This window comes from Athene cunicularia (assembly GCF_003259725.1).
Source record: "Athene cunicularia isolate RWA chromosome 3 unlocalized genomic scaffold, athCun1 chr3_part1, whole genome shotgun sequence".
Classification (NCBI taxonomy): Eukaryota; Metazoa; Chordata; class Aves; order Strigiformes; family Strigidae; genus Athene; species Athene cunicularia.
In genome coordinates this window covers 26,829,531-26,854,658 of record NW_020799097.1, presented here as the reverse complement: position 1 = coordinate 26,854,658, position 25,128 = coordinate 26,829,531, and the positions used below count along the sequence as shown (strand labels likewise).

Genomic DNA, 25,128 nt, shown 5'->3' with positions numbered 1-25,128 from the left:
TTCGGGTTTTACAAATTCTGAGCTACTCTGTCACCCAGTACAGAATTTCCTGCACAATATACAGCTACTCTGCATCCACCCAGCACCTCTTCCTTTCCTGACTCTACCACAGGCATGGCCACTACATTACAGCTGTCAGAAGCCCTTTTATATAAATTGTGTGCACTGGTTAATTTTCTTTTCATAAACTTAAAGGACTTTTTCAGCCACTTAAAGATCTTCTCTGGAAAGAATAAATTTCCTTGACAACCAGTTGTTGCAGTTGTTTAGATCAAATTCAGACACAACATTGCCTGAACTGGAAGCTCACATGTCCCTACTCTTAGTTAACACATGCACATTTGGTCTGTCACCTGTGCTACTAAGCATTTTTATTGCCTATTGCTGGAAATTTTTTCTCTGTTTCTGTCTGAGCAAAGTTGAACAAAATGCTGGAGGGAAGGCTGTATCATCAGTTATAATAAAGCCTTATGGGATTCCAAAGTGTACATATTTATTCAAGTAATTCACCTACCATGTTTCGCTCAAATTTTATTTAGATAAATAACATCTGGTTCTTGATACACTTGAAATTAATTTATTCATGTTTCCTGTCAACTTATTTAATGTATCTTTTGTCACTGATAAAATAAGTAGGAAATTGATGCATGGGATATTTGAATACATTATATGGCATTAGGGAATTTCAACCAGAAAAGATAGTGGGATTTTCCTTGTATTAGTCACGCTGAATATGTTTGTTCCAGAAAAAACAGATGGAAAGCTTGTGGATGGTCTATTAATACCTTGGGAAAATTCCTCAGTAACAAGTTCTTCTTCAGTAATAACTATCCCTATTACATTGCCAACATCAGTAATTTATTAATTTGTCTGCCACATAAAGTGTGTTAGTTCTGGAAAATGGGGGAGTAATGATACATTTTATGTCCTTTAAGTATTCTTTATTTCTATTCAGGACCCGCTCTTCTCTTTTAATTTTACATGCCAAAGTTTTCAGATTATGTTCTCAAGCTTTTCCTATATATTGCATCTGAAAGTTTTCTTCTTGCAGTATACTGATTTCATGTAGTTGTCTTCCTGTAATTTTTAAAATGAAATAAGTTAAATATGGCCTAGTAATGAAAGTGCAAGAAATGAATCCAGAACAACTGGGTTTTATTTCTCCCTTTCCTGCAGATGTATGCCTGACCTTTAGTTACACTAAACGTATTTTCTGATTTGCCTTCTCTAGAATATATATGTTTGCAGGTTGGTGTGGATATGTACACATGTCTGATTGAAGGAAAAAAACCAACCTATTCTGTACTCATAGTATTTCCACTTTGTATAAGTTAAATGAATGAAGGACATTTGTGATAAACATTTACCACTTCTGTAATCAAGGACTGGTGTGGGCATAAACTGGAAGTGGTCTAGTCTGGAGTTGGTATTGGGTAGGCTCTCAGTGTGTTACTTAACTTGAAACACAGGGCTACACTGTGGTGGCAATGTGAAAGGAGATAGAAATCTCCCAGTCTCATTTCTCATCTCTTTCCAGTATCAGTCCCTAACTCGTGCTTACTTTTTTCTGCTGATTAATGTGCTAGTAATGAGCACAGAACATCTGAGGAGAAGAAAATAATAATTTCACAATGTTTTTTGGAAAAAGAAGGTAGCTTTCAAGGAGTGCAAAAAACCTACACAATGAAGAGAGCTGTATTTCATAAGTAAGGATGTCAGTACAAAATATGAAATCTGATTTAAAACAGCCAAATTGAATTAAGCCTTACAGTGAAATGAAAATTAATAAAACCTTATTTTACTGTGTAAATAAAAAGAAAAAAAGTGAAGAACCGGGCCTAATGTGCACGTGAATTAAGACAGTCTTAATATAATCAAGGTTAGGTTCCAAAACCAAATTAATATTTTTTTATGCTTGCTGTAACAAAACTGGTGATGTATATAGGCCATAAGCAAATGGTTAATGGGAATACACTGTCTCTTAGGTTATGGGTGGAAGCAGACCTCAGAAACTTCACTCCAGATGGAGAGGAATTGGTAATTTCTATTCCAAAACTATGAAAGAAATTACATAGGGTATAGTAAACCTTTATTTACAAAACAATAGATTACACTAGTTTAACCGTATCATCTTTAATAAAATTACAGATTTTCTGTGTAAGTAAGAACAAGCAGATCTCATCTTCAAAGTTCAGGAAAAGGTTTTAAATTATTTGATATGTTATATTATTAGTTATTTTAGAGAAATTGAAGTATAATAGAATAATTTTCATGTGCAGTTGACTGAATGGGAAAAGTCTGATACTGAGGAAAATTGGCAGCAAAGTTACTTAAATTTTAGGCTTGTGATTAATACCGTTTATTTGTATTCACAGACCTGTGTCTGTGGCTTAAAGAGCAAGTTACTGTGTTTATTAATGGAAAGTTTTGATGACCAGTACTTTCTTACAGAAGAATAGGAAAGAAACCTGAGTTAATCTGTACTGCCTCAGTTAACAGTAAAGCACAGGTGAAATACCAGAAAATTGATGAAATGCTGAAAACCGTGGCTACAAAGAATTACTTCTTGTTCCAAATATTCTGAATTTTCTCTTGTATTTGTAAAAACGAAGCCATCCTTTTTAGTTTAAGCAAAGAAATATTTTTATTTTTTTTTTCCAAAACTGAGTTACAATCAGTGTAAGAAATTAATGTAGACATACTATTATTTTTGATCATGTATAACTTTTGAAAGAGGTCTGAGATAATGTCATGGAACTGAATAGTTCCTTACTTTTAGTACTAAATGAAAGGTAGTTGTTTTTATCTATATGAAAACAAAGTTAAATAACAACAGTAGGTGTTGAAAATAGTATCAGGTAGAATAACTGATAAAAATTAAATCTCTGACAGTTTAGATTTCCAGGCCTTACTTTAATTGTTTGGCTTTCTGTATTATTATTTTTTATTTTATGCGGTGTCTTAAGTATGCTCTTACATCAGATCATATTTCAGAGTATACATATAAGTCCAAATAGAACAATAATATATTGTTTTTATTGACGCATGCAGTTCTAGAGTCAAAGTGAAGTGAGATGAAGTGGTGAGAAAGACATATATTAATACCAGATGTGGAAAATACTGTAAATGGGAATTCCTTCCTGGAAAGTATGATTTTTAAGAATATTTATTTTCTAACATATACTTGAGAGTAGCTTTAAACAGAAATTAAGAGAGCCAGCCATTTGATGGTTTAACTCCCTTTTAGCTCTTATGTATGGAACAAAAACAACTAAACATGCATTTATGAACATGTTTTCATGAGAGGAGTCCAAGGGACTGTTTTGGCAATGCTCTGGCTTTGTACATGTGCTGAGGTGTCATGATCTGAAATAGCAGAAGTCATTGGGTTCTTGAATGAACAGTTCAATCCTGAAGATACTGCAGAAGATGCAAAGGTGTCCCAAAGTTAACTGCTCCCGATAAACCTCCACAAAGATTGCAAGAGGAGTCAAGGCATGGCAACCTTTGAGGGATACACAGTCAGAAAGAAGGAAGAGAATTACTAAATGCCACATGCACTTTTGCTGCTTTTTGGGAACCCTAAATGGAAACTAGAAACTCTTGTGTCACTTTGAATTATAGCTAAGGATATGTTAAAGATTAGATCATACAGATGGGGTTTTGAGTTGCAGAATTTTTTCTCTCAGGAGTATTTCATAACACCTCTGTGCTTTTTTCCTGCATGGTTTTTTCCATTGCACGGTAGCTGTTCCTAAGGCCATAAAAGGTCTAAATAATCCACTGTGCTGTATCAGAGCTGCAGCCTGTAGAGTAATATGTTGAAGGACGTTATATTTCCTGTCCTGTTTATTTCACGATAGAAGTATAATACTAATAATACTAACATACTATACTGAAGCCATTATTCATCTAGTTTACTACAGAAATGTCTCTTCCTTTTTCACAAATAAATAGGGTTTAATGGGACCAGAAGGGTCATTTGGTCTACCTGGAGCTCCTGGGCCTAAGGTAAGTGTTTGTGTTAGTTTGCTTGTGACTTTGATAAATGACTAATTTATAGATGACAAAATGCCAGGATTTTGCAGCTAATTTTTTTGTATATTGAATATTGATGAGGTTCCCTATATTACTTTATATGATAGTTCAGTCTCAAGAGAGCTTAATATAGCTCAGTAAATGGTGCCTGTCATCCCATGAGGTTTGGAGCAATTGCAGAAATGGTCATGAGACTTTGTTGCTGCTTCACAGTTCTGGAAAATGTTCTGCATTGCTGGGTGCCAGATAATTCTCAGTATACATCAGAACTTTCTGCCCATGTTACATTTATTTATATTTTAATTGTGTTAAATAACATTCCATGCTGCTTTTTCCACCCGAGGAGCCAAATTTATTTCAGATGTAACTTTATTGATTGCACTGCAGCTAGAGCAAGAATTAATTTGACCCATGCTCTCAGAAACTAAAATAGATACTGTAAGTCCAGATCTGTTAGTGTAACCTTTTAATTTAATCCAGGATGAGTTTTGGCCAGTAAGCACTGAATTGTATGTCCTAGAGAATATTTAAGAATATAGGATCCGTTTCCTGAACTTTGTACTTACGTTTAGCTCCATTTCTACCATACATCATTTTCTATCCAGTAGTACATATGTACTTATCTAAAATGGTGTACTGAAGGTAACATTTTTTAAAGTGGTCAGTGTTTGCCTCTGGTCAAGAAGATTGAATATCTATGAAATGACAAAAAGCTAATTAGCTTTATTTTCTTTTGCGAAAATTGCTTTTGTATATTTATCACTCATTCAGAATATATGCTTATTCTTACAGAATCATTCTTAATAAGGTCATGCTTACAGAAGAGCATCATGAAGTAATCAATAATTCTTAGATTTTAATTAAAATCCTTGTAGTGAATATACGCCTAATTTCATAGGCTACAGTAAAAACCAAAACATACGTAAATATTTTGGCTCAGACAGTTCTGAGGATTCTCAGAATCTTATTAAATGAGATGGTGGAAATGTGAAGTCAGTACACATAGATGTGGTATGACTGGGCCAGGGAAATGCAGCAGGTGGGGAAAGGACTGGTGAGCAGAGTCTGACAGGTCACATTTTGTCATCAGTATCTCATCTTTCCTGAGAGAAAGTTGAAACGTCAGGTTTCTTGTAAGGGGACAGAACTCTAGCATTTCAGTCACTACCTGTGCCTGGTTTTAATGGCCAATTTCCCAGCAGTGTCTGTTTAAGTTTACTAGTCATACCACATGGGATGAAACATACTGATGTATCAGCCACACTCTTACATTGTTGTATAGGGTGATAAAGGTGAACCTGGAACACAGGGGAAACCGGGATCATCAGGAGCCAAGGTAAATATGAATCTGAAAGTATTCTAGTTAAACAAGGGATTGATTTACTGATTTTCCATGATTTTCCATGATTAATTACAAGGCAAATTGTTTCAAAATAAAACAGTAGTTAACTTAAAATTGCATCAGAATCCTTTTGATGGCTTATTCTTGCTGATTTTATACTAGATTTTAGGCAATGTAAGTCAGCTGTTTATGTATTTCAAACCTGCAAACACTACCATTACTCCAGATAGTTTTATTTGTATAATTTTGAAAAATCAACATCAACTGTATTAAAAAGCAATTAAAAATATAGAAGCTGGAAAACTGTGGTTAAGAGTCCCTTCTGTGGCTTCTCTGTATTCAACATCCCCTCGGAAATTTTCCAGACATTTCAACCATCCTCAATTTGAAATTACAAAATTTCAAAATACCATAGCCAAAGCTTATCATGTGACCTTGAGAAAACATGCAATATATGTTTTTACACACAGCATATCACTGACACAGAGCTATTATATTACTCAGGGAGAACTAGGAGTACCAGGTGCTCCAGGTGAACCAGGCTACCCGGGCATTCCTGGTACCCAAGGTATAAAGGTAAGTATTTTTTCCAGTTTTACATTAATTGCATCTTTTATTGTAAGTGCTTTTCTTATAAGTGATCATTATCAAAGGAAATCCTTTTTCTAAATGCATCATTATTACTAGAGAATACTTGGTATAGTTTGGAAGTTCCATTCTTTAGAAAAACAGTCATTTTTCATAGGGAGGAGTGAATGGCCAAAATGGAGAAACTGTCAACCTAAAATGCTGTGACATAAGTATTAATGAAATGTGGTATTACCAGCAATGTAGAGGACTACCTTGTGAAGAGTGAAGCCCTTCATCTAAGGGCATTACAGAAATAGGGTTGAATCAGGTACTTCACTATGGAAAGAAAGATTTAAGGGTAAAGAAGCAGTAAGTTAAAAGGATGGTGTTATATTTAACGTTTTATGAAAATCCAGTGCAGAGGTATTCCACTAGACTTCAGCTTCTGCTCCCGAAGGGCACAGATTTCCTGTATGTGCAGTGTCATATATGACAGCCATGTATGGATGTCTTGAGTATGCTAGACTCTTTCATATGTCAGTAGACACACATGGGAGTGCCTTGGGTCGCCTAGAGCATCTTAAATGCCTATGTTTAAACAACTGAAGCAAGTCCCAGGTCAGCAGAGGCTAGAGAATGATCCAAATTTAGATGAGGTTTTCTCAGCTAAATGAGATAATGGAACTTGATTTCATTTTCCAAGACAAGATGTAGAAAAAAGTCTTCTGACCAGTTCAAAACAGTGATTTCCAGAGCACATAAGGACAAAGATTTCCTGGCTTAAGTCTTTCAAAATGTATTGAAGTCCAGTGGAAGAGTGGCTTAAGTCAGTGTCTTAACAATAGTTCTATTAGTTTCATTATCACCATATATTCACTATCTAAGATCGTGTAATATACATGTACAAAGACAATAATACTGATTTTAAGAAGGGAGATTTTTTGTTAAATTTATGGAACCTCTCTAAATTTTAAACTCAAGATGCCTTTGCAAAAGCCATTATTAATATCATATAAAGATGCAAGTCAGAATATATGTCACTGGTTAACTGGAGATACAAGTCATAAGTATAACAAACTCTCAAATTATTCAGGAAAAAAAGGTGCATTTTGGGCATCTGACAGTGAAACCTTTCAGCTATAGCTCATTTTAAAACTTGAAACTAAACCAAATATTTTACATTCAAGTACAATACAACCAAATACAGATGGCATAAATACCCTGTTATGTCCTGGGATTTTTTATCAGGAAAATATTTGCCATGGCCAAAATCTCCTCTTTACTACTGTTTAGTGTTTAACTAAACATTCTCTTTCTCAAAAAGCAACCAAACACACACATGTTTGACTCTTTCAAGAAGACTGGCAAAACAGATCCAAAAATCTCCATCCTAATTCTTTTCTTTATTAAATGCAGTTTTGTACCTCCCCCACCAATCTGTCTTGTTTTATGAGTTGCTATGTTCTCAGCCCAACATTTTGATTCATGACCATTTAAACAGAATCTCACTGATTTAAGAGTTCAGATGTAGGGCAGGAGCCATCTCCCATAACTTAAGTTTCCTTTTCAGTCAATGAAGAGAGATATGCATGTTCTGGTAGTACATATTTTATACCTCTCGTTAATTGGCATGAATGGTTTTCAAGAGCTGCCTGTTTCTCTCCAGTGTCAATTAGATGTTGTTCAGAGAACTATGTAAACCTTGATACCTGCCTTTTAAGTACCATTTGCACTGTCTGATTGCCATTCACCCCACTAATGTTTATTTCCTATAAACATTTTGATGAAGGTCACAAGGAGTGGGTGGAAGTGGAACTGAGTCCTTACACAGTTTTGAGTAAATTTAAATATATTTTTTTTTCTGATTAAAATATGTTTTCTTTGGTGTGTCATGTATAACTTCTGCATTTAGTGGTTTTATAGTAAGTGTTACAGAAATTATTTATACTCTGTGGGTAAAGACAAGCATACTTAATGGTTAGCACTCAGATTAAATTTAACCTGTTAGAAATACTGTCCCCCTCCCTGCCTGCATCCTCTCCACTCCCATACACTGAGTGGATAAAGTCCTGCTGGATTTGCCACCTCATTGTGTTGTATTTTTAAATTTTAACTTGGTATATGAGTATCCACTTTTCTTTTTGATAGTTCTTTCTATGACAAATTCCCCTCTTATGTAACTTTCTGTACTTTTCTCAGCATTTGTGTACATGGGGATAAAGTGATTTGTTTTTATTCGGATAAATAAAAGCTATTAGATGCTTCTCTTGTATTTACTGTTAAATTAAAACACAGACTACGTGTCTTTGAGATGAATCATGGTACAGTGGAGACTTTTCTTCTAATATTTTACAGGGGGACAAAGGAAACCAAGGTGAAAGTGGTATCCAGGTATATCAACTTCATTGCTACTGAAATCATCTGGCAACACTATTGATACAAGTCTTAGGTGTTAATTCAGGAGCTTTTTTTAAGATTAAGCTCCACAGAAGGTTTGCTTGAAGAACAGCAGCAGTGAGTCTTCAAGGGAAAACTTCCCAGTATACCCAGTAGGAATTTCCAGCTGCGTTTCTGAGGCTGAGCTGTTGTCATTTGATGCAGAGCTGTGTGGTCCTAGCAATGGTGCAGGCTCAGGGATGCGGGTTGTGCAGCTGCTGCAGGGGGCTGGGACATGACCCAGCAGTGTCCCAGGATGGGTTCTGTCCCTGCCTGCCCCAGGCACGGTGGGATCACATAATCGCTCATCGTCAAAGTATCGCCACCTGGCCTCTGCCTGCCTACTATTACACTATAGCAAGTGGGATTTTCCTTCTTGTTATCTAAAAGTTATGGAAATACCTACAAGAAAAAGAAGAGCATCATGTCACTACTCAGATCCTAACTTGCCTCCTCTATATTCAGAGTAGAAACTGTATTCTTCTACACAGTTTCTGTTCTAACCTCTTGAAAAGTAACTTTTGAGATTGATTTGGCCTGGTTTAGGATGAAATTTTAGGGTTTACTTTTCTGTGTTATTTTTGATAGTTTAATTGTCTCTCAGATAAATTACATATTTTAAGAAAATGTGCTTTTCTGAAGGGACTGAAAGGAGAAAAAGGAAGACAAGGAAATCCAGGCTTACAGGTACTGTTAAAATAGCTATCCTAGTTCAAGAGAGCCATGATTCATATTTGTTTCTTAAGATTACTTCAATCAACATGGATAGTTCTTTGCATCAGGAGATATTTATGTATAACATGATTACATAGTTATATGAATTGCCTCTTAAACAACCTTAGTGTTTTTAAAATAACAAGTATAACACATATAGAGAAGATGGAGCCACGTTTTTCTTGGCTGTGCACAATGAAAGATGGGAGGAAATGGAGACAAGTTGGAACGCCAGAAATACCAACTTGATACATGGGAAAAGCATTTTGCTTTGAGGGTGGTCAAACACTGGAGCAGGCTGCTCACAGAGATTGTGGGAAAACCTGTCTGGAGAGGGCATTGAGCAGCCTGCTCTAGCTAGATCTGTTCTGAAAAGGAAGTTGAACCCATGGAGGTCCCTTCCAACCTACATGTTTCTGCGGTTCTGAGATATTAAATCTCGAGAAACAGACTGGAAGTATATTTTTCTGGATTATTTTATTAAATCCTTAGTTATGGAAAATTTTCTTGACACAGTTATAAATAATATAAAATGCAGGATAATAGCAAAAAGTGGCTTTTGTGTAAAGGTTGTAAGAGTGATGTTTCAGATATTAAGATTTTGCATGTACTATGCTACACTTTCATGTAGTTCATTACTTCCTAGGAGTACTGGGAGTCATTATTGACATCTTCTGTGCTCATAAATTACAGATGTTTCCTGTTTCAGCTGCAAATCAGTGAGATCCAGTTGTTTCTCTTTAACTCGGGGCCAATGTATTTTGATTGTGTCATAGTTGGCTATCTTGTTATACCACAGAAAATAACTGTTAGTATTTATAAATAATTGTTAACTTCATAATCTATGTCGTGTCTAAACAGAGAAGTATTTGTTAGAGGTACATATCTGAAACTAGACTTGGAAGGAAGTCACAGTTGCTTTCTTCAGAATTATGACATCAATGCAGCTGCCTGTCTAGCCAGAAGGAGCTGATTCCAGTGGAGCATGGGCAGGAGATCTAGATTGTATGTTAGACATTTTATCACTCTCAGCGGTACGTAGGTTGACAGGAGTCAGTAGTAAAGCTGAGCAATATTTTTGGAAAGAAATAGTTTAAACTAAAAGGCCAATCATTGGTTTTAACTAAAGATAATGTCCTACTCTAACATTTTGCAAATTAAACTGTTTTTTCCTTTTGCAAATAATGGACAAATTTTTCATATACTTATTATTTTGATCATAAAATAAAGTGATAGTGAAAGAAAACAATTTTTTTTCCAACAGATACTGAATTGCTGTTTCTTTTTTTTCTTTTTTTTTTTTTTTTTTTTCTTTTTAGAAGGCTGAAAAAATAATACAGACATGGTCTAAAGTTGTTTCCCATGCTTATCTAGTTTGGTCAGTGACCAAAAAATCAGTCATTCAAATACTTGTGGTAGACAGTGTTAGGTCCTTCCAAGGTTTGTGAAGCCTCAAAGTTATAATAGAGATTCCCTTGTTCATAGGAGTATATCAGAAAAGTGAAAAAGCCTGCACTTGAACTGCCACCTTGCCATGGAATTTAATAATCAATAACACCCTTGAACCATTTGGCAGAAATGACACTGAAGCCTTTTGCCAACATGCAAAGTCTGGCTTGCTTACAAACTGAGTTTATATTTCAAAGGCTCTGAAATTGATTTCTGTCTAGTAAGATGGTATTAAACAGGTAGAATCAGGAGTTTCCTTTTACTAGAACACAAAATTTTTTCTTTTGTAGACTGAGTGAAGTTTTGTCTATATGTCTATATTATGTCTATTTGTTTATAATATGTATGATACATTCCCAACTCACCCTTTTGTTATATGATATTAAAGGTATTACTAAAGTGTTAATTCACCATGATATATATTTTTCATCCTTATATGCGGTTTGGGTTTTTTTTGTACAAATAGCAATCACAGAATCTTTAAAAATTGACTTTTGTGATTAATTATTGAAAACAAAGGGAAAAAAAATTTTTTTCTTTCCAAGTAATTTGGCTCAACTTGATTTTTTTTTTTTTGTCATATTAATTCCTAAAGGGACTAGAAGGATTGAGTGGAGAACAAGGAGAGGTAAGTATTTTGTAATTACAAATATAGTATTATGAAATTTTTCCATTTGTTTCTGCAGGTTGTGTGATCTGTAAAATGTATGTTTACAGTCTTACTTCCATACTCACATCTCTATAAGTAACAGAAGACAAATGAGTTGAGAAAGATCAGAGAACAGAAAGAAATATTAGTTAAAAAGAGCCATAGTGGAAATATATATTTAATGAAATGAAAGATTAAAACCATAATTAAAGCCAAGTATATACATTAAGAGAATTAAACAAACAAAACTGTGTAGGAACTAGTTGAAGAAAGCAAATAATTAAAGAAAAAAAAGTATTCATAAAAGAATACAGAATACTTGATCAAAAGGATCCATATTATTCAGTAGCAGCAAATAATAGCGGGGCAGGATACAAAAATAAGGGGCACCATACACAAAGTTCCTTCAACTTGTATACCTTCTACTCTTTCTGGCAGTCAACAAATCAGAGGCATTCAAGCTAGAGATCAAGACCATTGCATTTAATATCAATCTTGAATTTGCCTAATTCCTGTTGAACTGTGCTGATATACTGTATTTTCAGCTTCTTTAACAGTCTGTGGTAAAGACTTCCACAGCTGAACTATTTGTCTTGTCTGTTTTAACTTTCACTAGTGAGATTTCTTTATTCCAAAGCTAATGAAAAGGAATATGGCAAAGCCTTTACAAAGGTTTTTTTTTTTAGAGAATTCTGTCTTTGAGACTGACTCAGAAAATGCAGGGCTGAATTCTTTACTAGTAAGTTTATACAGAAATAATTCAGCTTAGCCTGAAACTTGTGGGGCACAAGGGGAAGTCCACTCAGACTTCTCTTGGTCTGTCAGAAATTGCATTTGTTGCTCTCCAGAATATTTTTTAAAGTCCCATCTCTTTTTTTTTTTTTTTTGTCCTTGTGTTTGGCTAGAGATAGATTTATGGCCAGACCTTTTAATCTTTCTATTGCATGTTGTTTAAAAATTGGTATTTAAAAGACCACCTTTGTTAGTTATATTTTCTTTATACCAATATTTAGTGAAATCAGGGTACACACTGTCCCATTGATATAATTCTCCTTCAACTGTAGTTAGAGATATCTTTGTTCAACCCTTTTTCATTAAAGCATTGTTTCATATCAATAACTGGACATATTAATTGGAAGCTCAATTCTGATAATGAAATAACTTTATGCATTTAAACATATAAATTGCCCTATGTGCTGCCATGGTTCCATAAAAGACTTTAAATTACATTTTGGCTTTTAGGTGTTTTGCTAAATCACTGCTGAAATTGGTAAAAGATTCCTTGTATACTATTGAACTAACCTCTTTAAATATTGTAAATCATGGTAATAATACATTTCTTCTGAAAAATCCTTTAAAAAAATATTCTTACTATACCCCAAGATATAGTGATGCAGTCCTTATCAGACCTATAAAATCAATTTATTTTCTATTTTTATAAAATATGTTTGTTTTTGTTAGACTGACTCCTCTATAAAGTTTCTTCAGTCTGGAATTCTTAGTGCTTATTGAGCTTTTTTTTTTTTTTTTTTTTTTTTTTTTTTTTTTTTTTTTTTTTGGGTCAACAAACAGGGCCACACATGGGATGTGGTTGAGCATTACAAGACCAAGATATACTGCAGAAGATATTCCCTCAGCAGTTTTGTTTGCTTTTTGGCAAGTTCTGCAGGCAGTTGTGCTGATGCTTCCAATGTTTTGTCCTGGTGGTTTTGTACTGGCTTCTTGCCTGTAATGTTTTCCTATAATAGATGCCATTTTCCCAATATTTCACTGGTTCTTAATGCTTTCTAGCTCCTTTAAAATAAATCAGCTTGCAAGTCAGATGTCTTATGTAAACATAGTCCATAGCTATAAAAGTAATCAAAATTAAATAACTTCTAGCTACAAGAACAGCATGATTTACAGATTCCTGCGCATGTAGCTTCTAGTATAGCCACAGGCAGCTACATATGCTCCATATGTTTATCTCTGAACTTGCTGACCCTGTTAAATTAAAAAAAAACCATTTGTAATTATGTAATAGAAATGAACAAGTACAAATCTATATGGTGTAACTAAGAGTATAAATTATTTTATGACTACAACATTCAAGTTGACAGTATCAAGAAAATAAAATATAATTACAACCTTAGAAAAAGTTCTGATTTAGTGTATAATTTTTGTAGTGGGAAGAGGGTATAGACTGCTGTTCAGTTGATGCATGGCATCTTACCAGTAGACCATCTTTCCAGCAGTACTCTTAGGCACTTGGCTGACATCTCGCACATTTTGTCTAATTTCTCTGTTTTTTTAAGAGGAAAGACTATCTGCATTATTTTAGTGACTAGCTCTCTGCATAAAACTATTAATCCAGTACTGAATTTGAAGCTTGCTACCCTGTAATAATTCATGTGGAGAATTTGGGCATTGTTACTAATTTAGAACAAGCCAGAACACTTTGAATTTTTCTGATGTAAAAAAATTTGATAAGTACTATATAGAATGATACAAAGCAATATAAATACCATAACTTAAAATTCAGTGTAAGTCTATGAGGACTGTATGCCTGAGTGCTGCTTAAACTTGCATTATGTGCTCCAATAAGTTTTGTCATATATAGTAATCCTACTGCCTTGTTTCCATAATTCCATCTAAAATGGTTGGAAAGAGTGAAAGAAAATTTTGAAGCAACTGATAACAGAATGCAAAAGCTGTGCAAAAATGGAAGGAAAAAACTCATCAGGGAGCAAACATAGTATACTAACTTTAATCTTGAGCACATACCAAATTACACTGCACTGATGTTTTGTTGGCTCCATCATAGGGAAAGAGTTCCACATGAACTGTTACAGTAGGTAATTCCATACATAGAAGAACCATTGCTTTGATGAAGACATATCCACATATTTTCCAGTATTATTTTAACCTTTTCCAATAAAGCAAATGGACTACAGTTGTTATCAATCATATGGAGAATAAATGAAGTCAGACCCCCCCCCCAAAAAAAAAAACCCAACAACCAAACCTAACTGATATTTAACTTCTTTTCCATTGTCTTATATACTACAGACATAGGATAAAAGTCTTGATTATTATAGTAAAGTTTGCCAAGAACGTCAGTGATGCCAGAATATCACTTCTATTTTCCAGCATTCTAAGGATTTTAATGTACTGTAACAAATTATCTAGTTCTCATGAAAAAGTGAATAAAGCCTTATGTTAATAAGGAAGACTATTTTATTTTATATTAATTAGTAAGTAAAATGGGTCCTTGAAGTTTTTTTTTTAAAAAAAGTAATTTTTTTCTAGTTATATTTGGTAAATAATTGTATCTGAAACAATTATTAAAGAATCTGAAAACTTGAGTATATTTTAGTAAAATAGATCTCAGTATCAAGTTAATTTTCAGTGACAACTTATATTCATTTTGTGAAGAACATCAATGAAGATTTTCTCAGAACATGTTTGCTTGGTGCTACCTAGCTTCCAAATGGTCTGTGAAGATACACTTGGCTCTTTTGTGGGTTTTCATTCCAGAAAGGTGAGAAAGGAGATCCAGGCATTCGAGGCATCAGTGGACAAAAAGGAGAACCTGGTATCCAGGGTTTGGTTGGACCTCCTGGTCTCAGAGGTCAGCCAGGAGATAGAGGACCCCCAGGACCACCTGGATCAGATGGAAAACCTGTACGTATAGGACCTCAAACTTGTCATTTTGGGGACCTTAAAAACTGCAAAGAAATGCACCTTCTCTGTTTATTTTAACCATACTCTGTTCAATTTAGGCACGAGAATTTTCAGAAGAATTTATTCGAGAGGTGTGTTCAGATGTACTGAGAAGTAAGTTTGAAAGCCTGTTTATGGTCTTTTCCTTGTTTAAAGTGCTAAAGAAGTTTCCTGATAAATAGGCTTTCTTGAAAGCAAGATTAATATTGCTGATCTACCACTTGTTTTCCTATAGGTATGTAAATATATTTTCCATACTTGACCATCTTGTTTCCTAAAGGTATCATATTCTCTAAAGAGAGGAAACTGTTTTTGTGTTAGTGCCTGGGGGGCAATATTTTTATATTTTATTGTTACAGCACTTTAAGATTCTTTGTTTGAATTATTCCCAGCCCAGTTGCCTGCCATCCTCCAGAGTGGAAGGCTACAAAACTGTAACCACTGTCAATCCCAAAGCGCTTCGCCAGGACTTCCAGGACCACCAGGTCCAAGAGGCCCTGAAGGCCCGAGAGGGTTTCCTGGTTTACCGGGAAATGATGGCATTCCGGGGCTGACGGGCATCCCGGGTCGCCCTGGAGCTCGTGGGACAAGAGGTACTGTGTGCATGTGTCACAGTGCTAATGGCCTTTATGACTTTGTTTTCTGCTTCCAGTTTTAAATGGAATTAGCGCTGGGTAGACTAAGGGAGTAGCTGGGTTGGTATCACAAAGTAATTGAGGACATTGTGCAATGTGAATGTTTCTCCACTTATGAATAAAGCATGTCAGAATAAGAGAAAGTACAAGAACACAACAAGATAGCTAGTGTTCAGTTCTACTATAGTTGAACTTTGTTCTCACCTTTTTTAGAGAGTTGTTAGGCTTAAGTCAATGTTTTTAACTGCATTTGGATTATTTTTTTTTTTAGATCAAATATGCTTAGACATGGATTTCAATGTATTTCCATGTTTTCTGGTTTCTTTTCTTCCAAACTTCTTTGTTTCTGCCATTTTAAAGAATAGTATTTTTTCACTGCCTATTTACTATCTGCTACCTTATAGGTTGATTTGTGGCATGAGACAACCTTTGTTCTCCCTCTGATTTCCCAGGGCTTTCTCTTTTTTGTCTTTTTATTTTATAAGGATTTTTACTCCTTTATGCTTTTCTTAAACATTCTGGTTTCTTTTCAGGCAAGCTAGGGTTTATGCTTTCAGGTGACTCATCTGTCCTAGCATTCCAGCTGATTTCTGTGATATATTTGCAGACTTTAAGTATGAATACACAGTCTGGAACTAGACCAAGATACTAGGGTGAAGTCCATAATTTGGAAACTGATCCCAGCCAGTGCCTGTGTTTCTTATAGCGTAAAAATAAAATAATCAGGAAAGCCGTATGAAATACAGCTAACTAGAAATGTGCCAAGGGTAGGCAAGGCAAATGGTCGGTAAATATTTACTTTCTTTGTAACTTACTAACTGTGACCTAGCACGTCAGATTAATTTTGGATGTAGTAATGATTTGTCTGTAGTGCTTTTATAATTTCATCTGCAACAGCAGAATGTCCAGCTTTCTTCTGGAGCTGACACTTAACAGTTCTGGCTATTCCATAAAGAGTTAGAAAAACAGGTATATGTTTCTATGAAGAAACTGAAGTTACTGGGTTGTACTAATGTAAGAGAGCACATATTTTGCCCCTCTCAGTATTTTTTTGGTGGAGATTTAATTCTGCCATACGTTGTGGAAGATCATCTATGTATTCTGTATTTCACAGAGGCTGTGATTAATTCCTTACACTTCCTTCATATAACTTCTTAAAAACTTTGCCAATGGAAAGGCAGTGATGGCAAATTTCTAAATAGCCCATCATCCATTCCCTCATCTCATAGTGCCTGTCTGCTTAACAGGTCCTACATCAGCTCTTAATTCAGTAGAAATTATCATAATTTAAAAACCAGTCACACTATGTGGGTTACAAGGGAATGTTTAATTTACATCCCATTATTTGATTTTGAACTATTGCATTTTTTATGCAATAAGTATTATCAAATGCTGACTTCCTAATTCATTGGTTGAAAATATTCCTAGTATGAAAAGATATACGCGTGTTTGTTATTTCACAGGACTGCCAGGAAAAAATGGCGCAAAAGGCAATCAAGGAATTGGGGTTCCTGGGATCCAAGGCCCCCCAGGACCTCCAGGTGAGGGATGGTTCAGCTGTGCTGATTCAGTGCATGCTAATAATTTTTTAAAAACAGTGGTTTAGAAAAAATGTTGATATAATTTGCAAAACCTCAATAGTTTTTACCCATCTTAAGTACTATATATATTTTGTGACTAATGTCTGTGTCTTGCATGCCTTTTAAATTGTCATATAATACATGATTTAATATAAGACAGGTCTTGCAGAGACTGGTTCCTGAGACTGCTGTTTCTTGATAGATGACTTCTGAAGTCAGCCATTACTGAAAGCTGAGCCCTGATATAATCATGTGACATTGCTTAGTGAAGGAAAACGTTCTTCCTAACAGCAGTGTATTCATGCAAAATGCAAAGTTGAGCATTTGGAAGAGATATTAGGTCCTGATCCAAAGCCAGAGAAATAAATAGAAATAGGACTCTGATTCATGCTGTGGTGGTTCCAAATTATATGATAAAGTATAACAGTTTTCTAAAGTGGATTTTTATATTTCCTTTTAAAAGCTATTTTTATTTAAAGTGTTTTCCATGTCCTTAAAAAAAAAATCTTAATAAGGAATCATGTTGTTTGTATAAACATACAAGCAGTTTGTGACAAGTGTCTTTTCCAGAAAATGTTTTTGTTATCTGTGTACTCACCAAAGAGCAGGGATCCATACTTGCTCTTGTTTTCATTTTAATTAAAATACTATATAATGTATTTGTTTATTGCATGTGTATCGTTAAGGTCCTGAAGGTCCGCCAGGTATGAGTAAGGAAGGACGTCCTGGAGAGCGTGGGCAGCCTGGTAAAGATGGAGATCGTGGCACTCCAGGAATGCCAGGACCAGTTGGACCCCCTGGAATTTGTGACCCATCACTATGTTTTAGTGTAATTGTGGGGAGAGATCCATTTAGAAAGGGACCAAATTATTAATTTGTGATACAGTAATTTAGAGGAATAGGTATGGTGCTTGTCTTTTATGGTCTTTCAGGTCTCAGGAAGGCAAATAGCAATAATCCCATAAGCAGGAACAAAAGTACCTCTGACATTATAAACCCTAAGGTTATACGTTCCTTTAGAAAAAAGTATCCAATAATTTTTGTATAACTTGCATCAATTGAATCTCAAGTGTTTTTAAAGAGATCATCATTTTTAATAGGAAAACAACAATAATATTTGATATTTAATATTTAAGTGTCCTAACATACTCCTGTTACCATGAATTCCTTTGCAAAATTGCTGGAGATGCCAGTGGGAGCAGGATTAGGCCTTAAATGGTATTTGGTCAGGTATAAATTACTGTGAAAGTTTTCACATGCAGCCGACATATACAGTATTTGATTTTGAAAGAATGTGGCTGGCTTTGACTTCATATGCATGTGAATCTCATTGGCTTGTGTACATTTCATATGTCATAGCTCTAAGTGTTCTGTGAGTGAAAGCATATATCAGATTTTTATAAATGAGGAGAAATATCTGAACTTATAATGGAAGTAATATCACCTAATTTGCTATGCAGCTCTTTGCTAAAAATTAAGGTGAAATAAAAGGGTAGAACTCCTGGCTCAAGAAAGGCCAAGGTTTTACTGAAGATGGTACTGTTATCAACAAAAAGTCAAAAGGTTCCATGTGGGTGAGTCAACTTATTTTTTAAAAAGAGTGAAAAACTGGTATAGCTTGCTTGTAGCTATGATTTGACGAAAATAAAAATTAAAATGTTTGCACAACCCCAGTCTAACAGTTCTGCATAATTAAGTTATGTACCCCTTGCTGTTTCTCCTCAAGGACTGAAGTTGCCAAATTGAAGCAGCAGGTTTACAAGGAGAAAGGTCTAACTGCTGACTGACTAGCTGCAATGTTTGTTATGCTGTTTCCTTTTTCATTTTAAGCAGGCTATGTGTAATTTTCATTGTATGCTTTGCTAATGAGGTGTACCGCTTGCTTTTACATAAAGAACAAAGGCTGAGTTCCTGAGAATTTAAAATCCATTTCTTAAATTAAGGCAGAGTATTGTATTGAACTTAACCAATGCTTTCTAAGTGGCTTCTTTTAATGTGTTGTTTTTGTTTTTTTTTTTTTCTTTCTGTTGTCCTACTATCAGAGTTTGGTAATATGCTTGACATTCAAGGTAAAATAAAATTTTGTAAAGAACTGGTGGTGATTTGATGAGCAATTGCAAGAGTCACCTGTGTCGCAGAAAAGAGTGATGCCTGAAATATATGGAGGGGATAGTTCCACCTTGCAGCAGTATCCTTTCATTTCCTCTGGAGAAAGCACCATGCCTGGGATCAGCACCTTTCCATTGGGGTCCTGCTGCCTGCAGGGCAGGGAGTGCCAGTGCGGCCAGCTGCACTGTGCCCAGGGGCTGCTGCCTACCCAGAGCTGTGGCCAGAGAAGGGGGCTTGCAGTGAGTAGTGTAGCCAAACCCCAGCCTTGCTTAGCAGAGTGCAGTTAATTAGCATCTCATAAAACCTAGCCTGAAAACCTCCAAATGATTCTTGAAAGATAACTGGTATGACCTGAGAAATAAAGCTCTGTGTGAAGTTTTCTCCCCAAACATGTGTTCCTCAGTACGTGCTGTAGGACTTTGCTCATGTGAACAAGCATTGATTGAATTTGTGGAAGAAAGAATCTAGAAACTTCTTATTTTGTTGCATTCAGTCTCACACTTTATTTTTTGAGAACTGGAAGTGAAACATGTTGCTAGGTCAGGAAGGAATAAGAATCCCAGCATGTTTGTAGAAACTTTCTGAGCTGTCCACACTGCGTGCTAATTTAAATCCACATTTAAGACACCTTTTCAAATAAGATGTATGGTGGTGTGACTGGTGAGCATGGGAGGAAGCAAACCAAAAAAAAGAGCAAGTCAGAAAGACCTCTGACTGCAGCAAATACAAACAGAAAACCAAAATTCCTTACTTGTAGAAAATCACATTTCATCCTATATCCATTCATTTCATTTTTATCAAGAGGAAGAAAAAAATTTAATGTAGTGCATTTGACAGGAAAAATGTCTTGATTTATTAGCCAGTCCGGTAACTTAGGTTATGATTTCATTTAATCAAATTCACACATATATCAAGCTTCAATTTTAAAAGTAGTGGTGGTTTTGTCACCCCATTAGTCCTATTGAAGGGTTGTTTCTGAATGACTGAGAATCTATATGTAATTTTCAGTCTGCATCTATTGGCCATTTTATATACCTTCATTCTTATGCTAATGTCTTTACCTTGAGTTACTTCCTTTCTTTTGGCATCCTTTAGAAAACTGATGTTCCCTGACAGCCTTTTGTCTTCTAGTTTGGAAGCAAACCTTTTATTTTCCACCTGTTTGAAAAGATTTCTGCTCCCTGTTCATCCTTGTAATTTTCTGCTTTACTTTTTTGAGGGGGAATGAGTTATTCTAGAAATATGTCCATAATTCTAGGTAAGGAACCTCAGTCATACCTCAGTGATGTTGATACTTAATCAAAGTATGTAGCTCTGTTCAGCTTCTCATTTTTCTTAATTCTTAGATATTATACAAGAGTCATGTAGGTCTTCTCTGATGAACTAGTATTACCCTGAACTTTTCCCTCTATTTGCCCTTGGTGAATCTGTGCTGGCTTTTCCCAATCACATGCTTCATTTGACTTGTGATAACCCCAGGAGGAGTCATTCCATATATTTTCCAGGGACTGAAGTAAGACTGATGGGCCTGTAATTTTCTGGATCCTTCTTTAAGCCTTTCTGGTAGATGGGGGTGACATTAGCCTTCTTCCAGTCTTGTGGGATGTCCCTGATCTCCACAGTTTCTCAAAGATTATGGAGAGTGCCCTCACAATGATGTCAGGCAGCTCTCTGAACACCCTTGCATGAATAATGTCAGGGCCCATTGATTTGTAGGAGTCAAGATCCTGTAACAGTTTGCATACCAATTCTTCCTTCACTGACAGTGGATCTGTGTTTGCATTGACCTGGATTTTTGTTCCCAAGGCCTGGGGCCCATCAGTGCTGATAAAGACACGTAAAGAAAAAGTTGAGGACCTCTGCCTTTTCAGCATTGTTGGTGACTAATTCACCTCTCCTGTTTAACAGCAGGTCAGTTCCTTCTATTTCTGCTTGTTGTTTATGTACCTGAAGAACCCTTTCTTGTAGTTTTTTGACATCTCTGGCCAGTTTCTATTCAAGCTGAGCTTTGCTTTTCTCATTTCATCTTTGCATGCCCTGACAATGCCCTTACAGTTCTCAACAGGTATTTGTCCGTCTTTCCATCTCTGATATGCTTCTCTTTTGGATTTGAGCAGAATCAGAAGCTTGCAGTTAAGCCAGGGCGTTCTTTTTCTCCACCAAGTTCCCTCACCTTTAAAGGGGATGAACTGTTTTTGTGCTTCTAGGAGAGCATTCTAGAAAAACTCCCAGCACTTGCTAACTCCTTTATCTTCCATGGAAGCTTCCCATGGAATTCCTCCCAACTGAGCTGATTGAGCTGGTTTGCTCTTGTAAAATCTAAAATCTTTACCTTAGTACTAACCTTCAGTGTGCTCAGCAGGATCCCTGACTCCATGATACTGTGATGACTGCAGCCAAGGCTGTCACCAAGAGAGATACTACAAAGCAGGTTTTCTTGGTTTGCAAGTAGCAAGTCCAGCAGTGCCTCATTCCTGGTTGGCACATCTAACATTTGTATGAGGAAACGGTCCTCTACGCATTCCAGGAACTCGACGGATGATGTGAGCTGCTGTATTGTTCTTCCAACAAATGTCTGGGTAGTTGAAGTCACGCATAAGAACCAGATTCTGTTGACCTGAAGCTTGCTTAAGTGACCCAAATACTTCTTCTTTGGCCTTATCATCTTGGTTTGGGGGTCAGTAGCAGAACCCGGCTGTAAGATCCCCATTGGAGACGATCCCTCCAATCTTGACCCAGGAGCATTTGATAGGGCTTCCACAATCACCATAGTTGACTTCTATACATTCCAGGTTCGCTTAAACATATAGCACGATTCCTCCTCCTGTTCTTCCCTGCCTGTCTTTATGAAAGAGCCTATAGCCATCCACTGTGATCCTCCAGTCATGTGAGTTGTCCCACCATGTTTCAATTATTCCTATGATACAATAACTTCCTGACTGGGCACGGAGCTCCAGTTCCTCCTGTTTGTTCCCCAGGCAGCACTGGTATACATACACTTGAGGTAGTTGGTCTTCTGGTTCTCACCTTGGGAAGCATTTGGGAACATTTATCTTTATTTTATTCTTTTTGTCTATGCAAATAAAAGAGAAACTTTAATTTTCCTCTACTACTTCTGGTATCTAAGGTACCTCAGTCTGGCTTAGCTCAAAGAATACAATCTCAGCTAGTACATGTCTTTGTTAGAGCTTTAAAGCAAAATCTTATGTTGAAGCTATTCTGCTTTGTGTAATAATATAGTAAGAAAGACTGAAAACTAAATAATTAAGAGGCTTCACTAAATGTAAAACAAACTTCAAACCCTTGATCCACAAAAGGAAGAGATTTGAAGCTGAATCCATTTGATTGCCTTAACTGCTGAGTTGTTTGGATGCTTTGAGCTTCCGTACTACTATATCATTGGTATTTTGCTCTGAATTAGAGTCTGTGAACCTGTCATAATTCTATGAAAATGGATTTGACAAATTGTAATTTTTCAGAAGAAGTGCTAACCATCTCACCTGTGCAGGTGCCTCTTTGAAAGCTAATAATAACATAGTTTATTTAAATGAAGACACACTTTGAAAACCTAGTTTTATATGTTTAAATAACCAGAACTATTAGCAAGTGTCTTGCATCCCACTGAAATGCATACGTTATAGCCTAGGAACCTGTGATTTAGATTTTTGTTCCTTAGAAGATTTTGTCAAGCCAGAATTTAGCTGAATTCACAATCATTCAATTTTCTTATTTCATGTGATATAGTGAGAAAAATACAGTAAATGTAGGTGTGTTCAAGATCATATCTTGATTGGATAACTGAGAATATGACTATTTATCCGAGAAGATGAGTGCTTTTCCCAGATCTGCAGCTAGTTCTAAAGTAAGAAGTTAAACAAATGATATAAACTTGAGTATTATCAGATTAATGATCCTCAGAAAAAATGCTCTGATTTACTATTCATACAAACTATATGAGATTACTGAGGGTGTTGATCTGCAATTAGAAGCTGTGAATAAAAAAATCCACTGTGAAACATGTCACCACCTAACTACCAGATACTGCTTGGAAACAATTACGAGAAACTCTGTTAACTGACATTTACTTACTCTCTTGATGATAGGCTTTAAAAATGGATCTTGGGCTAATTCTTAAGCAGAGGGTAAGATGCAAAAAGAATTTCTGGATGGTTTTAGTAGCACCTTGCTGTGTGACCTTGAGCTAAAAAACTGAAATATCATAGTCTTCCAATCAAAAATGAAAAAGTAAAAGAATAAAATCTAGTCTTCTTGTAAGAACTGAACTATCACAGTCCTGTTACTGATTCAGAGCCAAGAAAGATGTCATTGTCAGCTTCAGGTGTAGCCAGTATACTTCAAGGTTTGTTGGCATCTTATAGAGGAGCTGAGAATTGTTAGCTCTGCATCTTTGAGAACTAGAGAATCTCATTTGTCAGAAAACTCAAGGTGCATTAAAATGAAATTCCTTATCAGTGCACCTGATTGTCCTGGCAGTGGACACGGTCAGGATCTGTCATTATATTGTATCAAATCCCTGTGAAAAGATACTATAATATTTTCCTGTAGGTGGAAAACATAGCTGATGAATCAAAATACATCTTACTAATGCATATTCAGCAGAGACAGAAAAACATTTTAAGAACTGTTGTCTTGTGGGATGCTAGTGAAATGTTTAAAACTTGAATTAATATAAAAAAAAAAAAGTATTTGTGGCTTATTTTCTTCTTGCACAAGTAAGATTTTCTCACAGAGGACATTATCTGTATATCCTAGAGAATCTAAGTCCATTTTTACAATGGAGAAATCATTGCTATGTGATTCCTGTTTTTTCTTTACAAACATCTTCCCCCTCCCACTATTTACTATATTTGCATAAAGTGCTTTTTGGTAACAAAGAAATATTCTGGTGATGTTCCAGTATATTGTATTATTCTATGTTATTCTTTCCTTTCTTGGCAAAAGATGCAACCATTAGATGTTTTTCCAGAAGTGGTGTCTGGCCACTCAGCTAGCTCTCCAGAAGGTCTATTGGCAGGTTGGAGGCTCCTTGATTGTCTGCCATAGGCTTAAAGAACTATCTAAGTGCTCTGTATGTATTTTCTGACACTTTTTGACAAGTTTCCTCTTGTCACTGATAAAAGTACATAGTATTATTCCACTTAAGAAAAAGGTAGGTGAGAATTCATCAGAAGACTTAGCCATGTGACTGTTACATCATCATCTGTCCATATTGCTTGCAAAAAGTATCTTTCTCATGCTGGAACCCCTTAAACTCCAGAGAGTATTCTATTTATTATTTTCAGTTTTTCATTTTTTAGTGCATGAAAAAATTCATAGTATCTCTGTGACACATATTAATCATATATTAAATATATGCAAAAACCCCAATAATGCCTAGAATCAGTATTTCAAAGAAATAACTTTCTTGAACTGTTCAAAAATATAATGTTACCTGGGAGATGAAAGAAAAAAAAAAAAAGCAGCTCTCTTCTAACTGGGGCATGATTCTTCAAGGTATGTGAAGCTCTTATTGATGTGGGAGTGAATGCTACCTTTAATGTAAACAAGAGAGAGCCTGAAGGAAAAACTGGCTTAAACAGTACGGTAGCCTGGATAGCAAATGAATGAGAAGGAAAAGGTCATTCACTTTATTTCTTCATTCTAATATTGTATGTTTTGAATGAATTGTGCTTCTCCTTGTCCTCAAAAAAAAAAAAAATTATGAGAAAGTACACCGTGGGTGTAACAATCCCCCTTGATATGAAGTGACAGACCTCCCAGAGATGAAAGTTCAAGATGAATGTCTCAGTGCTGAGCACCAGGAATCTCTGGCAGCTTGGCAGCTAGGACCAAAGTTCTGGATGAGAATCCAAGAGATCATAACAACAGTCCCACCCTGATACT

The 25,128-nt window shown here is 35.7% G+C and overlaps 1 protein-coding gene across 2 annotated transcripts in view; it reads left to right on the top strand.

Annotated features, from left to right (window-relative positions):
* The window catches only part of COL21A1 (collagen type XXI alpha 1 chain), an 82,304-nt gene extending 63,125 nt beyond the window's left edge, over positions 1 to 19,179 (top strand). Inside the window, exons 19-29 of one of the 2 annotated variants that reach the window (XM_026846269.1) lie at positions 3,958 to 4,011; positions 5,321 to 5,374; positions 5,885 to 5,956; positions 8,306 to 8,341; positions 9,029 to 9,073; positions 11,145 to 11,177; positions 14,715 to 14,861; positions 14,960 to 15,014; positions 15,293 to 15,493; positions 16,999 to 17,076; positions 17,802 to 19,179. In XM_026846269.1, the coding sequence (XP_026702070.1) occupies positions 3,958 to 4,011; positions 5,321 to 5,374; positions 5,885 to 5,956; positions 8,306 to 8,341; positions 9,029 to 9,073; positions 11,145 to 11,177; positions 14,715 to 14,861; positions 14,960 to 15,014; positions 15,293 to 15,493; positions 16,999 to 17,076; positions 17,802 to 17,989 (963 nt within the window). In that variant the 3' untranslated portion in view covers positions 17,990 to 19,179. The remainder of the gene's footprint in view (positions 1 to 3,957; positions 4,012 to 5,320; positions 5,375 to 5,884; positions 5,957 to 8,305; positions 8,342 to 9,028; positions 9,074 to 11,144; positions 11,178 to 14,714; positions 14,862 to 14,959; positions 15,015 to 15,292; positions 15,494 to 16,998; positions 17,077 to 17,801) is intronic. The other variant, XM_026846270.1, reaches the window with a different exon arrangement.
* The last annotated feature ends 5,949 nt before the right edge of the window (positions 19,180 to 25,128 follow it).